Genomic DNA, 13,894 nt, shown 5'->3' with positions numbered 1-13,894 from the left:
TTATAACTTTATTCAAATAATTTATATCTTTAAATTACTGACTGCACTTTACTGAATGTAAAAACTGAAGAATTTGTTCATACTAATTCTAAACATAGCTAATTTTTCATTAAATAGCCATGTTTAAAGACTGTGGCTCAATAGGTCCTGGTTTGATATTCTGGCTTACTGGGAAGACCTGAATGAATTTTCTAATGTATACACTGGGGGGAAAATCTAGGAAAATTTCAAATTTGTTTCCAAAAGATCAGGTAGGAGAGAGAAGGAATTATATATCCAGACACATATCGTATTCCTAGATGAATAAACTATAATGTATCCATATATTTAGTTTTCTGACAATCTGACAAGTGAGCTCATTGAGGAATGCATTGTCCACTGCTGGCAACAGCTAAGCCAGGAGTAGGCAACCTTGGCTCTTTTATGACTAGTGGACTTCAACTCCCAGAATTCCTGGGCCAGCCATGCTGAGGGGAAATGGAGAGGTTTCCAAGCTGAGCCATTCTGGCTCAGGAATTCTGGGAGTTGAAGTCCACAAGTCATAAAAGAGCCAAGGTTGCCTACCCCTGGACTAGGCCCTTCATGAAATTACTTCTGAGTGGCCTCTATCAGCTACCCCAAGTGTCCCTCCCATTTGTAGAGGGCTTCTGAAAGATAAAGCAGCAGATGTAATGTCTAGAGCATAGGCAGAGGAGGAAAGAGTGAATCTAATTAAATATGGGTACGTGTGCACGTTCAGACCTATTTTGTGGCAATAAGAGCAATTAAACATTCTCTTCCTACATTAGTTTAGCTATGGAATTCTTAGGGCAAAAATCAGCTCTATTTTTTTTAGTTAGTAGCAGCTATAGAGAAATCTGTTTGAATTAATGGAAGAGTAAACATTTGTATAGATCCATAAATTAAATAATCAATTGTTTCATTTATTCAGATAATTAGTTTTATGTATCAGTTTGGATTTACATGTGCCTGCCTAATGATTCTTTCAGATAGCTTTTATTTATATCTTTCATTTTATCCCCTACATTAAGAATTATTATACTGAGAGGCAAGCTGTATTTTTTCTAGACTGATAAAATAATTAAACACTGTAAGGATATTTTTAGTTAACAGCTGAAATCTGAATAAAAGCTCTATCTAGCTCCCAAGTATTTGCAGCATGAATTCTTGGTTTTTTAAAAAAATTACCTGTTGTAGTTCCTTCTGTGATTCTTCAATTTTTATTTTCCATTTGCTCTCTTCTTCTTCTACACTGCGCTGTAGCCTTTGCAAGATTCCCTCCTAATAACACAAAATTTCAGTTATGTTGATGCCCACAAGAAATTGAGCCAAAAGAATTACTGGATACAGCCAAATTTTATAAGGTTCTTTCCTACCGTCTCTGCAAGGACAACTTTGTACTTCTCACATTCCTGCTGCAACATGACATGTAGTTCATCTGCCTCTTTCAACTTCTGTTCCATGATCTATAATGATAAAAAAGATTTCATGGATATAATGTACAGCATGCGAGGCAGAGAATTCTCTTTATTCCAGTGAAATGCTGTATGACTGCATTTTGAAAGTTCCATTAGCTCTGATTCTGCACAGCTAAACAATCTGGACAGGTAGCAGGGATGATAATAATAGAATATTAATTCAATATATGTTTAGGGAGTGACCACAAACTAAGAGGACAGTTACTTATTTTTTCAAGCAATTCACATCTATTTTAGCAATTACATGTTCATCAATTGTAAACAATTCTATTTCAAACTGAACCTTACAATGTTCATAAACAAATTACTTTACCTACTTTAAATCTTTCTAATAACGGTAAATAAGAAAAGCATTGGCAACTATGTCCCTCTGCCATCAGCTCTTCTTTTTGATTTTATAATGTATTCCCTTTGACAACATTCTAGCATCCCACAATAAATTAGCTGTTTCTGTTTGCCTATTATTTTTTATCTACGAAATGCTTCTTGTGCTGAGAGTCATACAACCCCCCCCACACACACACATATACCTTTGAAAACAAGATGTTGCTTTTTATTTATTTATTTCACATTTGTTCCTTTAAGAATCCGGATAGGTAGCACAGATAATAACAGAATATGAATTCAATGTAAGTTTATGGAATAACAACAAACTAAGAAGGACAATTATTTATTTCCTCAACCAACTCAAACCTACCATGGAAATTATAATGCCAATGAAAAATTTGAACACAAAACAAAAGAAACAAAGCTGGCAGAGAAAACAAATCCAGATGGGAACAAAGACAAAGAAGAAAAGGATTGTCAATCATTCTTGCCAAAGGTCTGGGGAAAGAGCCACATTTGTGGCAATCCATGCTTTTTATCATATTTTTAAGCACTTAGATTGGATCAACAAAACGTGGTTATATTGCTAAATTTCAGTAGCAAAGTTCTATATACACTGCAACAATAATAACAAGAAGATATGCAAAAGTGGAGATCTTGGCTAAGGAAAATGTGAATGCTTCTGTTGTTCTACAGAAAGGGTCTGTCTGCTTTTCATGTTTTGTTCAGTCAAATCTGAAAGCTCAGGATTTTGCAGAGGACAATCAATTCTGTAATTAAGCTCTGCAGAAAAGTAATCATTCAAAACATTAAAAAACTTTGGAGAAAACACTTGTGGGACAAATTGTAAGATTAACCTTGACATTACCTATTGTCAGTCAAATCTCAAGATATCACCAGTTAATTCTCAAGCACAGGATATCAGTTTCCTCCCTGCTCCCCAGAATAAAAATACCCCTTATATTAAAAAATACCCCTTACATTATTTAGCTAAAACTAAATTCGTATCCAGTCTGCACTAACCTTAATGTCATCTGGTCGAGAAGTTTCTTTTGTATGTTCTCTTATTGCTTTTTCAAATCCACGCATCCACTCACTGTGATTCTTGAGTATGAAAAAATATATTAAAAGAATTTGGAAATAAATAAGTAGCACAGCTATCTAGAAAGGCAGATCAGCTAGCAACTGCCAGTTAATTGGAGTCTTGAATGACTCCAGTAGCAACTTAGAACTTAGCAATCTTTGAAGACATAATTTTGCCAGGTTGTAGAAGTGAACCAGCCAAAGCTGATTAATTAACAAGAAAACTAAGGACATATTAGCAAACTCATTTTTTCACTCTTCAATATTGTCTTAGAAATCAGTGTCGCTTTAAACATGGTTGCCCATTTGATAAATTTAAACAAATGGTAATCTTACCAAAGTGGAAGGAAGAGAGACTATAGGAAATAGCTTCTGCAATACATTTCTCATCTCTGCTTCAACAGCTTCTGCATGTTGCTGACTCTCCTGGATTGATAAAAGTGAAAGAACAAAAGACAAAATAAGTGCAAATCTTCCACCATGATGCCACATCAATCTCCATTTCTTGGCCTAAATAGTTCTCAGTTTAATACTACTGATTCTAAGGAGCAAAAATGATTTTATATGCTGCCATTGCATTTGGAATATGGAATGATTCGCTTTAAAACTAAAATTTTTATATATGCATATATATTTAATATATTCAGAATCAGTTTCAAAGCAGATGAAAACTATAATAATCATCAACTTTCATTTGGAGAATCTAATACAAAGATTTTTAAAAGACGGAAGAGGGAAATCTTAAATGGGTGCCATGAAAAAATTTATTACCCAAACTAGTTTGAAAAAAAATCTTTATCACAGTCTGATAACAATTAAGTTGTTTTATGCTGCCCCCCCTAACTTTTATTATAATGTTATTCAACCTTGCATATTTCTGGATACAACAATTTTTCTATTTTTTCCACTTGTTTGCATGCTTGCTCATCCTTTAAATCAGGACTGAATATTTATGTTTGACTGAATTAAGGCAAAAAGCAATAGTATATGGGCTGTATTTTGAGGGGCTCAAGCAATTCCGGAACTAACTGCAAATATTCCAGATTATTTCCACAGCAATTATGCCATCATTAGGAAACATTTTTTGTTATTAAAATTGTAGGAAGCTGGCTCCCAGGTGACATTCATTTTTCTGCTTCTCCCTCCCTTATCCACTTTAGTTCTTCTATGAAAATTACATGCAGTATTGCATTGGGAATACCGTTGCTATTGGAAAACTCAATTGTCACTTCAAAAGTGACCAGAGCCTTCCAACTTCATTTGCTTATTATGCTAAAGCACTTGAACAGTTATGAATGGCTCACACATACATGTGCACTACTTGATCTCTCACTGTTTGACCTGGGCTGAGAGTCTAAATCAGTGTTTCTCAACCTTGACAATTTTAAGGCATGTGGACTTCAACTCCCAGAATTCCACAGCCAGCATTGCTGGCTGTGGAATTCTGGGAGTTGAAGTCCACATGCCTTAACATTGTCAAGGTTGAGAAACACTGGTCTAAATAGTTTCTTTTGTAACAGCAGAATGGGCTGCCAGTGGTTCCTGTTTGTTTCCTCTTGTAAGCAGAGGCAGATAAACTCACTTAAAATTAAGAAGGAACTATTCTGACCCCAGGCTTCTAGTTTATAGTCACTTAACCAATCAAAGTCTAAAACTCTGTCTTTATTGCTTTGCAACACCAGGATGCAAAACGAATGCGATGGAAGAGAATATTTGAGGTTGGGTTGAACTGTGGAGTCTTGGTGCTTCTGAGCTTGGTTGTTTTCTTGCAGATGTTTCATTACCAAGCTAGGTAAATTATCAGGGCTAGAGCTGATCATCATCATCCTAGTCCTGATGATGTCACCTAGTTTGGTAATGAAATGTCTAAAAGAAAACAACCAAGCTCAGAGAGCATCAAGGATTCCACAGAATGTGGTGGTGGAGTTGTGATCAGGCAATATTTATGGATACAACCATTCCTCTATTTCTTCCATTTGTTGCTTGCTGATCCTTTAAATAAATGCAAAGCAAAATTATCTTGTCAAGGCCAAAATATGTTCACTGTCTTTCAACACATGTTTCAAGAGGCAACTTTTCTCTCCTGCTTTTGTTTTCCTAGAATACTATGTAAAATTGACAGAGCTGGGCAGCATTTTTTTTTTTCTTGTATAAACAATCTGGCCCAAAGAAGAAGGTTCAAGGGTTTCAAAGATCAAAAATCAGGCAGCAACCAACATTTGTTCCTTCCACTTGTTGCTCTGCAACAGAGCAGAATGGAAGGGCAGGTGGGGGAGCCATGGCTGGTCTTAAAGCACAGGTCCATGGATCAAAGCAATGTTCTTCAAACAGATTCAATACTGTTCCTGTTTCCCCTAGGTGGACTGCAAATATTCAGATTCCACAAAAGATGAACTTCTTTTGACAGAAGTTCAAGCTCTCCGTGAGTTATTGAAGTTTTATTTTGCTACATTCACCAAAGTTGAAGAACCTACCAGCCCTATCCTGTAACCCATTTCTAGCAAACTCTATAAGGACTGTAACAAATGCCCGCTAAAGCTTTTCTTTAAATCTTTTTGGGAGAGGTTCTTCCCGGCAGTTTATTCTTCAGCTAGGTGAATGCTGCTTCACAATAAATTGAGCTTGTGGATTATATCACTGGATTAAAAATGAGAAATCTTGCACCACATTAAATACTAACAAATTTATTATTCTGTAAGGTTTTGTGGATCAGCAAGTCCACTTCATCATACTATACGGTACAGTTTGTGCCCCAAGATTATTATTTTTGATACAAAAGAACCAACATGATTGCTCTTCTGGAGACTGATTGTAGTAAGTTTTTTTCAAAATTATAAATCAGTGTGTTTAAAAATAAGAACTGATATATAGAAATGAATTACTAGTTTAGCTGAAAGCATAACAGGAGACTTGCTAACAGAAATATACAAAACAGAAATAGTTTAAATTCATAGCTGCTTCATTGTAACAGCTTTCCTTAACCTAGCACCCCCCAGATGGTGCGATATAACCCAAATCACCCTCACTAAACAAATACTGTGGAACATTTGGTTGTGGATCATGGAGATTGTAGTTCAGCAGTTAGCTACAATGGGAGGAGCCAGAGTTATTTTCAATTATCTTAGTTTTAAAACACATTTTAAAATTTCTGAATTTTAATAAATCTAAAGATTGATGAAAAAAAAATATTTTTCAATTATTACAAATCTTAAATCTGTACTGTAAAATTCTAGGAAAAATCAGGATGTGGCAAACCTGAATCTGGTCCTATTAAAATGAACTAGGAGTCTCTGTGATAGGAAGTTTAACACAGACATATCTTGGTCCTAGTTAAGCACTTTGAAATATCAGTGGGAGCCTGTGTGTGTAATGCTCCCAGCAAGATTTGTGGGTCTTAAATTTTGTCCCGACAACTGGGACACTGGCCTGAATATTAAATTTCAAATTTGTTATATAATAGAAGTAAATAATTGTCTTTAAAAAAAAACTTACGGGCAGTTCTTTTATGACAGAGTTCCTTTCAGCACAAAACAAGAGAAATTTTCAATGACCAAGAGGGTGGCAGATCATTCCAACTCTGCAAACTAAACATTACAGCCCTACAGCTCTAGCATCTGTCCCAAGCAAAACCAAAATAAGCAGCATGCTCACAAATTAAAGGTTTAAAGAAAGAAAGAAAAAGAAAGGTATAAAGATGACAGGCAGAAGCGAAGGTGAAAGTACATGGAGAAAGAAAGGGAGAAAGGAAGAAAGGAAGGATTCAAAAGAGTATATTTAAAAATTGCAGTAAAAGCTAAATGTTTCCATTTGATTTTAGAAGGCGGCTGCAGAATCACTTCTAGCTAATGCATTGTGTCTAGCAATTAGCATTACAACCTTGGCAGTCTTGTTCACTCTGTCCTGCAGCAATTTTTCAGTTGAGGCCAATGCTTCCATTGCATTCCAGTTTTTCTTTCGAAGGTCCTAATCATTTTTAGAAAGAATGGTTTCAGTTCAGCCAAAATAAAACGATTTCTGCTTTCACCTCAAAGAGCGAGCATTTGCATTTGAACATGGGCTACTGCAAAATGGGCCGCTGCTCAGTTTAGATGAAGCATACTAGCAAAAGACAAGTGTGATGTTAAAAAGACAAAGTGTTGATATGGCAAAAAAATCAAAAGCAAAAAAAAAGCATCTATTTCTGATTTTATGGCCATAATGGCATCATGAACAGGACCCTCCCCCTCCATTCTTTGACTGCATTTGTAAAGAAGAAAATGGAGAAATATTCAAAAGTTATCAGCATACATACGTGCATACTGACAAGCATACATACACTAGATCAGGTACCCACTAAGTTGGCTGTGTACTCTAGAAATTAACCCAAATAGAACAGGAAGGAAAATTTGGGGTCATTAGAAGGAATGTAGAGAGGTTTCTCAAAGAGGTGCTTTCAACATCCAAAGCATCAGCTTTGACTTTAAATACTGTTGTGAGGTAGTTTATCTTAGGAACAAAGTAAATTATTTTAAGTGTTGGAAATTTCAGGCCCACTCCTTGGTACAGAAGGATCTAAAAGGAAAATACAGGAGATGAATGCTGTGGCAATGCAGTTATTGCTGGACTCCAATTACCCTCACCTCATACCTGACTTTTGGATAAGCTGGCTGGGGCTGATGGGAGTTGTAATCGAACACTATAAAAAAGAGCACCCAGTTTTCTATCTTGAGATATTAGGACACTTTAAAGGCGATCCCAAAAATGCTGAACTAGATATACCAATGATGTGAATATTAGATTACAATTCCCCTTCTCCTACTTTCTGGTGGCTACTAGGGGAAGTGCAAAACTGTTTTAGTTCATGTTCACTGGCTGGATCAGAAGACAAAGCAGGAATTAAACTTTTTGGGCATTAGAATTTGTACTCCATAATGTGTTTAATGTGATCAATCACATTTTGATAAAATAATCAAAACTGTGTCAAAATACAAAGCAGCTATACCTTAATCAAAGGAAAAATCCAAATCAGAATTCTATTTTCTTAGATTATCATCACATTAAAAAGGAAGGATTTTCCTCAATGGAATTCCAAAGGTGACAGTTGTGTATTGATTTGAAGGGAAGCATCCTTATTTTCCTGTGTCACAAACCTCTCCAGTAACCTTTTTAGTTTGTCTTCATTCTATTTTTTTATAGAATGAAAACCTAAAATAGCTTTCTAAGAGTGAACAGGAAATTTGCAAATTCAATTATCTCTACTCAATAAACTACACAGTCTGTCTATCATTGTCTCTTCCTCTTATGGTGACTGCTGAAAGGAGATGAAATGTATTTCAGAGACAGGAGAAATATTTAGGAAGTTCCATAGGAAAAGTTTCAGACCACCTTATGCAGCCCCCAATAGAACAGCAGATTTGACTGCCCAGCGTGATTCCAGTTTTGTTGACCAATAGCAGAAAAATTTAAGAGAAAAGGTAAATTATAGAATCATAGAGCTGGAAGGGACCTTGGAGATCTTCTAGTCCAACACCCTGTCCAAGGCAGGACCATCCTGCTTAAATGAATGTCCAATCTTTTCTTGGAAACCTACAGTGATGGAACATCCACAGTTCCAGAAGGCATGCTGTTCCCTTGACTAATTGCTCTCACTGTCAGGAAATTTCTCAGTAGTTCCAGGCAGGATCACTCTTTAATGAGCTTCCACCTGTTGCTTCTTGTCCTGATCTCAGGTGCTCAAGTCAAGTCAAAAGATTTCCCAGCAGGTGAACTGAATATATGTTAAGTTTGCTTTTTTGGTCAGGAAACTCTTTCTTAATTGGGTAATGCTTCTCAGAAGCATTTTCCTATCAACTTTCAAGAAATTCACTTAGCCAACTAGAAAATACATCATTTTCTTCTTCTGAAATTTGTTCACTAAGCAGTGGGACCCTCTCAGATGCTTCCAAAAACTTTTCATCACATAAAAGGAAGAGTAAAATCTCCCCGACTATCCCCTGAAAAGCCACCTTGCTCTTACTGCTGGAGGAAAGGGGCTAAAAAGAGGAGGCCTGGAATATATATATTCATGTAAAACATTTGTGTTTCACTTCTCATCAAAATAACCTTACAGAGTTTTATAATAAAATTCAAACATAAAAAACGGTCAGGTTAAAATAACTGATAAAAGTGTACATTAAGGCATGATATAAATGGTAAAAGAAATCCTCTGAATGTGCTCCTGTGTGTCCCACATAGGCAATGCTGAGGAAAACGGGGCTGTAGTCAAAGGGTCTTCCAGGACGAGAACATTCCGTACCAAAGGAGTGCTTCCTTCCACATCTGTCGGCCCAAAAGGTATTCTGGAAGGAGTTACTTACATTGTTCTTTTGCCTCTGTTGCTCCACTGCAAGTTCCAAGGAGCCCAACTCATTTTGGAGGCTGGTGATTTCTTGTTCTTTCCCAGAAATGCTAAATCCATACAAGAAAAGGCAAAGTCACAGCCATGTAGAGAAAGGAGCAAAGACAGGGACTGTGAAGTACACTCCTGTTTTTGTTTCTTCAACAGACAAGACAGATAATCGACCTCCCCCCTCCATTGTCAACATATATTCAGGATTCCACTTCAGACCATGAGAACTAGAAAATCTGCTCTTTTCAAAGTAGGAAGAGGAAAAATCCCCCCTTTTTTGGTGGATTCGGTTGGAAGTAAGAAGGCAGCAATTACAATGTTAATTGTTCCTAACTTTTCTCTCTGCCTGCTATTTGCTAAAACATTCCTCTGCTCCCTAACACCAATTCTGTCTGATTTGAGGTTTTAAAAACTGTCCTTTAAAAGGAAGTACTATAAAAAATTTGGAACAAATAAATGAAGAAACAGACAGTGTAAAGCATTTTTCTTCTCCCTACTAGTTGACTTTTCTTTCTAAGCTATACCCAGTTGGGAGAGGCCATAAGGTTGCTATTCCATGCACCATCATTAAGTACAGAAGGCAACATATCATACACCCCATAAGTACATCTTATTCTCACTGTACACCTGATGTTTTTCAAATCAGTCTGTTTAATGAGAATGCAGGAAATCTCTGAAATATGTTCTCTTTCTCTATCCACTTTTCTGCTTAACTGCCTTTTTCTAAAGAGTTATTTTGTATCTAGAAGCCCAATCTAAAATGAAAGTGACACCAAAATTAATGGTAATTGTGCACTGAGTGATAAAGTCTCTCCTGATTTTAGCTTTCAGAGGATGCTGAACTTCTGTGCTAGATCATTTCATGTTTTGCATGCAGAATTGGTTTTACATGCTATTATGTTGATCCACAAATTGGATTAAGATCAAGGGAGATTCAAATTCAAATGTCTATGTGCCTATTCTCTGGGTAATTTTCAACAAATTACTCAACCTGTTTTACCTCACAGGAGTGTGAGGATAAAACTGGTAGGAAGATTGCCCACCAACATTCTCTTGAGCTCCTTGTAGGAAGCATGTCATAAAAATATAATACATGCAACACACTTATTATTAAATATATTTAACACATTTGTACAATTTAATTGGCAATAGCTAAACACTAGTTCAGCAAAACCAGCAACAGTTTGCTATGATACGCTGCAATGTCACTTCACTGTGAGTGCAGAATACATTTTTCTAAAGGATATGAACTGTGCAAGCCATTATTCATAAATTAATAAAATGCAAACTTTCTGCACCACTAGAAACCAATTGTCTGTTAACAGTTTACAATAAACATAAAACTAAGTTAAAACTAAGAGTATTACAAGTGAATCTCAAATAGTCAACAATTTTTAAAGGGGCATTTTTAAATGCCAATGGGCTTATTTTTTTTCTCGCACAAATTGTCAGCACTGCCATGAGCATGTATCATCTTTATACACCTTGGTACAAACTCTGCTGGGCCTTATAAAGCTTTCCAGGATATGCCAGTGAATTTAGACTATGAATACCAAATTCAGCTGTATTGCTGTGGAAAGAATAACTAATGAAGGGAAACAGGGATGCAACAGCATCTAGCAGAAGAATATCTTGGTTCAGACCTGTATACAAGACATGCTGAAATAAGTTGCCAATAACTTACAGCTGTAAAAGTTGCTCATTCCTGATAGCCAAGGATTCCTGAAACAGAGAAGCATAAATCACTTAACTGAAATGCAATGGAAACTTCCCCAGTTTTAATAGTATTTGACATGCAGCCATATGCCACCTCAAGATTTTTCTCCATGCCCGTTATGGCATTGTTACATTAGCCGGAACACTAGAATGCTATTGTAGAGTAATAGTGTGGCTGCCAATTTACCAGCTCTATTGTAGGATACACTTGCACTCTTCCCAAGCTACGCCACAGAAGGGTGAGCTAGCTTCGTACCAGATACAAAATGAGCAGCTCTTCCTACAGTGTCATCCTAGGCCCGCTCCCTTCCCTGAAGCTGCTTCATAAATAGGTGCCACAATCAGGAAGAAATCTGACTGCCTGCATGAAGAACCAACGTATCCCTACTGAAGTGGTACCTATTTATTTACTTGCAGAGAACATGCTTTTGAACTGTTAGGTGGATAGAAGCTGAAGCAAGTGACAGGTGCTCACTCTGTCACACAGTGCTAGGACTCAAACTGCTGAAGCAGAGACCATCTCCAGTGTCATTAAACCACTGAGCCACCATGTCTCTAAAACCAACCTGATTTGGGGGGATGGTTTTGAAGGAGTGAAATAGGTGTCTTAGCCTTCTGCCACCTTGTATGCTCATCAGATTAAAATTTACACACAAACACCTATTTCACACATACAGATGCTGTAATGGAATTAGGAAAGGATGGAGAAAGTCACGTCTGACAAAGGAGTCCTGTCACAATTAAAATATTATCCTTGAAATGCATGGCTCTGACAGGGGTCAAATGATAGGCTAGAAAATAAGATCCATTGTTCCAATAAGTGGACAGGAAAATTCCTCCTCCTTATTGAGCCAAACACGAGAGCTGATCAATAGTAATTTCAATCAGCTAATTGATTTTATTCAAAGTTACTCCTAAGGCAGAGAGCATATAATACATACAATGTCTCACTTTTTAACACTGTAAATTTAGTAATCTGGAGAAATACCTGTTTGCCATTTTCCTGCTTGATTTCTTGAATCTGTACTCTCAGTAACCTATTCTCTTCCTGTACAGCCTGTAAAAGAGGATGATGTGTTAAGTCTCCGTGGCTGCTCCATAACACCCCTCCCACTCCTCTTAAAGCTATTACAGCCACCTGCAACTCTTTTCTTTGGTGAGCAACTTCTTTTCCCCTCTCATCTAATAATGTTGCCATTTCTTGCACTTCTTCTTGTTTCTCTCTCAATCTGTGAAGATGGTTTAAAAAATTACTCATAAAAAAACACCAAATGAATCCTTCAGCAAATTACTCAAAACAGAATCTTTTAGCCAGCAAGCAAAGTCAGGGCTGAATGATATCAAACATTTTTATGACAGGATTGTTTTTCAAGTTTCCCAACTAATTGTGGTTATCATGCTTCTTTGACTGCTCTAGCAACCAACCATGCCAGAAACTCTCATTGTTCATTTGAAGGTTTACTACTACCTTGATACAGGAGCAAGTCTAGAAGAAAGAGGGCATCGCCCGATACAAATAGCTGTTCCAACCAATACCAAGAACAATGAAATGTCTCTCTTACTCATTCACACTCCAACTGAATCAAGAATTCACCCCAAGTCAAAATGTGGAAGAGTATATAATGGTGGAGAAAGTTCCACTGTGTTCACTTACATAGCCTCATGATCTTTAATAGAAGTAGCAACAGAAACCTAGCAGGAAAGAGACAGAGGAAAATTAATGTGATAAAATATCTAAGATCACCTGATGAGTTTTAGAGTTTCATCAACTATACCTGAAGGCATTCTACGTTCTTTGAAATCTCACTCTCCTTTTCTTTCAACAATACTTCTAGACTGTTCACCCGTTCCTCTTTCTCCTTCAGTCTGCAAGAGAGAACAAGATAAAAGTTACATTTGTAAGATGGGTGGCTATTTAAATAAATAAATAGCAGACCATAAATAAAAGCAATAGCAATTGTTATATGTCTTCATAGACAAAAAAGCCAAATGCTGAATTCAGGGCACGATCACTTTGCCAAGGCCAGCAATGTGGGTCAACATCTCACCAGAATACAAAGAATAGTAGGGTAAGAGCAAAGGAAAAGCAGCAAAATTAACAGTGTAAATAAATATTTTGAACAATGGTGTCCAGTTAGGTGCTAAAAAACTAAGATGAATTAATCTGGATTTGTATTTGGATGACAGATTCCCAGAAATACAAGGGCTACAGGTTAGCCTGGGAAATTTAAAAAAAAAAACTTATAAAAAGGCAATGGCAATACATCCCAATTTATTGCCCAGGAAAACCACGAGAATAAATCCATGCTTGAAGGAGACCTTTTTATCATTATTTTTAAAAAATAAAATAAAATACAATTATTGAAGCATAAACCCTTCTTGAATTGGATTTCACTGATATTTCAGTGATTTCATGTATACTTTACCATACCACTCTCATTAGCACAGTATGACTACCAGATCTGGCAAGTACTCTTGAACTCTGATTGAGAAGTGACAGGGATGCTGCTTATCAGATCTGTCCCTGGGGTTTCCCAGAAATGACTGGGTATGAGGGCCTGTGCACATACTGGCTATAAGGACATGCTGAGATTTCTGTTATACTGATTACCTAGTACGACTTTTACGAGCTCTGGATGTATTTGGTGTTCCAGGGGTTACAGTTCTTGCATTCCTATAATTACAATGTCCTGGAACTCTTACACAGCTCATGAGTTCCCCAGTAGCCTTGTGCCACTTAGAACAATTAATCAGTGAAACAACCTGCCTCCAGAAGTTATGAATGCTGCAACACTGGAAGTTTTTAAGAAGAGATTGGACAGCCATTTGTTTGAAATGGAAGGCTGTTTTAAGATCTTTACTTGCTATTAAAATAATAACTTCAATTTTAGTTACCTAACTTCTAATCAGAGACTTAATATAA

The 13,894-nt window shown here is 36.6% G+C and overlaps 1 protein-coding gene across 1 annotated transcript in view; it reads right to left on the bottom strand.

Moving 5' to 3' along the window:
• The window catches only part of KTN1 (kinectin 1), an 86,598-nt gene that overhangs the window by 7,082 nt on the left and 65,622 nt on the right, over window positions 1-13,894 (bottom strand). Inside the window, exons 26-36 of the mRNA XM_015821254.1 lie at window positions 12,747-12,837; window positions 12,626-12,663; window positions 12,110-12,200; window positions 11,960-12,028; window positions 10,940-10,977; window positions 9,224-9,314; window positions 6,765-6,851; window positions 3,225-3,314; window positions 2,829-2,909; window positions 1,377-1,466; window positions 1,189-1,281 (exon numbers count right to left, since the gene is read on the bottom strand). Coding sequence (XP_015676740.1) covers window positions 1,189-1,281; window positions 1,377-1,466; window positions 2,829-2,909; window positions 3,225-3,314; window positions 6,765-6,851; window positions 9,224-9,314; window positions 10,940-10,977; window positions 11,960-12,028; window positions 12,110-12,200; window positions 12,626-12,663; window positions 12,747-12,837 — 859 coding nt within the window. The remainder of the gene's footprint in view (window positions 1-1,188; window positions 1,282-1,376; window positions 1,467-2,828; window positions 2,910-3,224; window positions 3,315-6,764; window positions 6,852-9,223; window positions 9,315-10,939; window positions 10,978-11,959; window positions 12,029-12,109; window positions 12,201-12,625; window positions 12,664-12,746; window positions 12,838-13,894) is intronic.

The sequence above is a fragment of the Protobothrops mucrosquamatus genome, unplaced genomic scaffold (genome assembly GCF_001527695.2).
Source record: "Protobothrops mucrosquamatus isolate PMUCROS unplaced genomic scaffold, P.Mucros_1.0 scaffold1287, whole genome shotgun sequence".
Classification (NCBI taxonomy): Eukaryota; Metazoa; Chordata; class Lepidosauria; order Squamata; family Viperidae; genus Protobothrops; species Protobothrops mucrosquamatus.
This window is presented reverse-complemented; position numbering and strand designations above follow the sequence as displayed.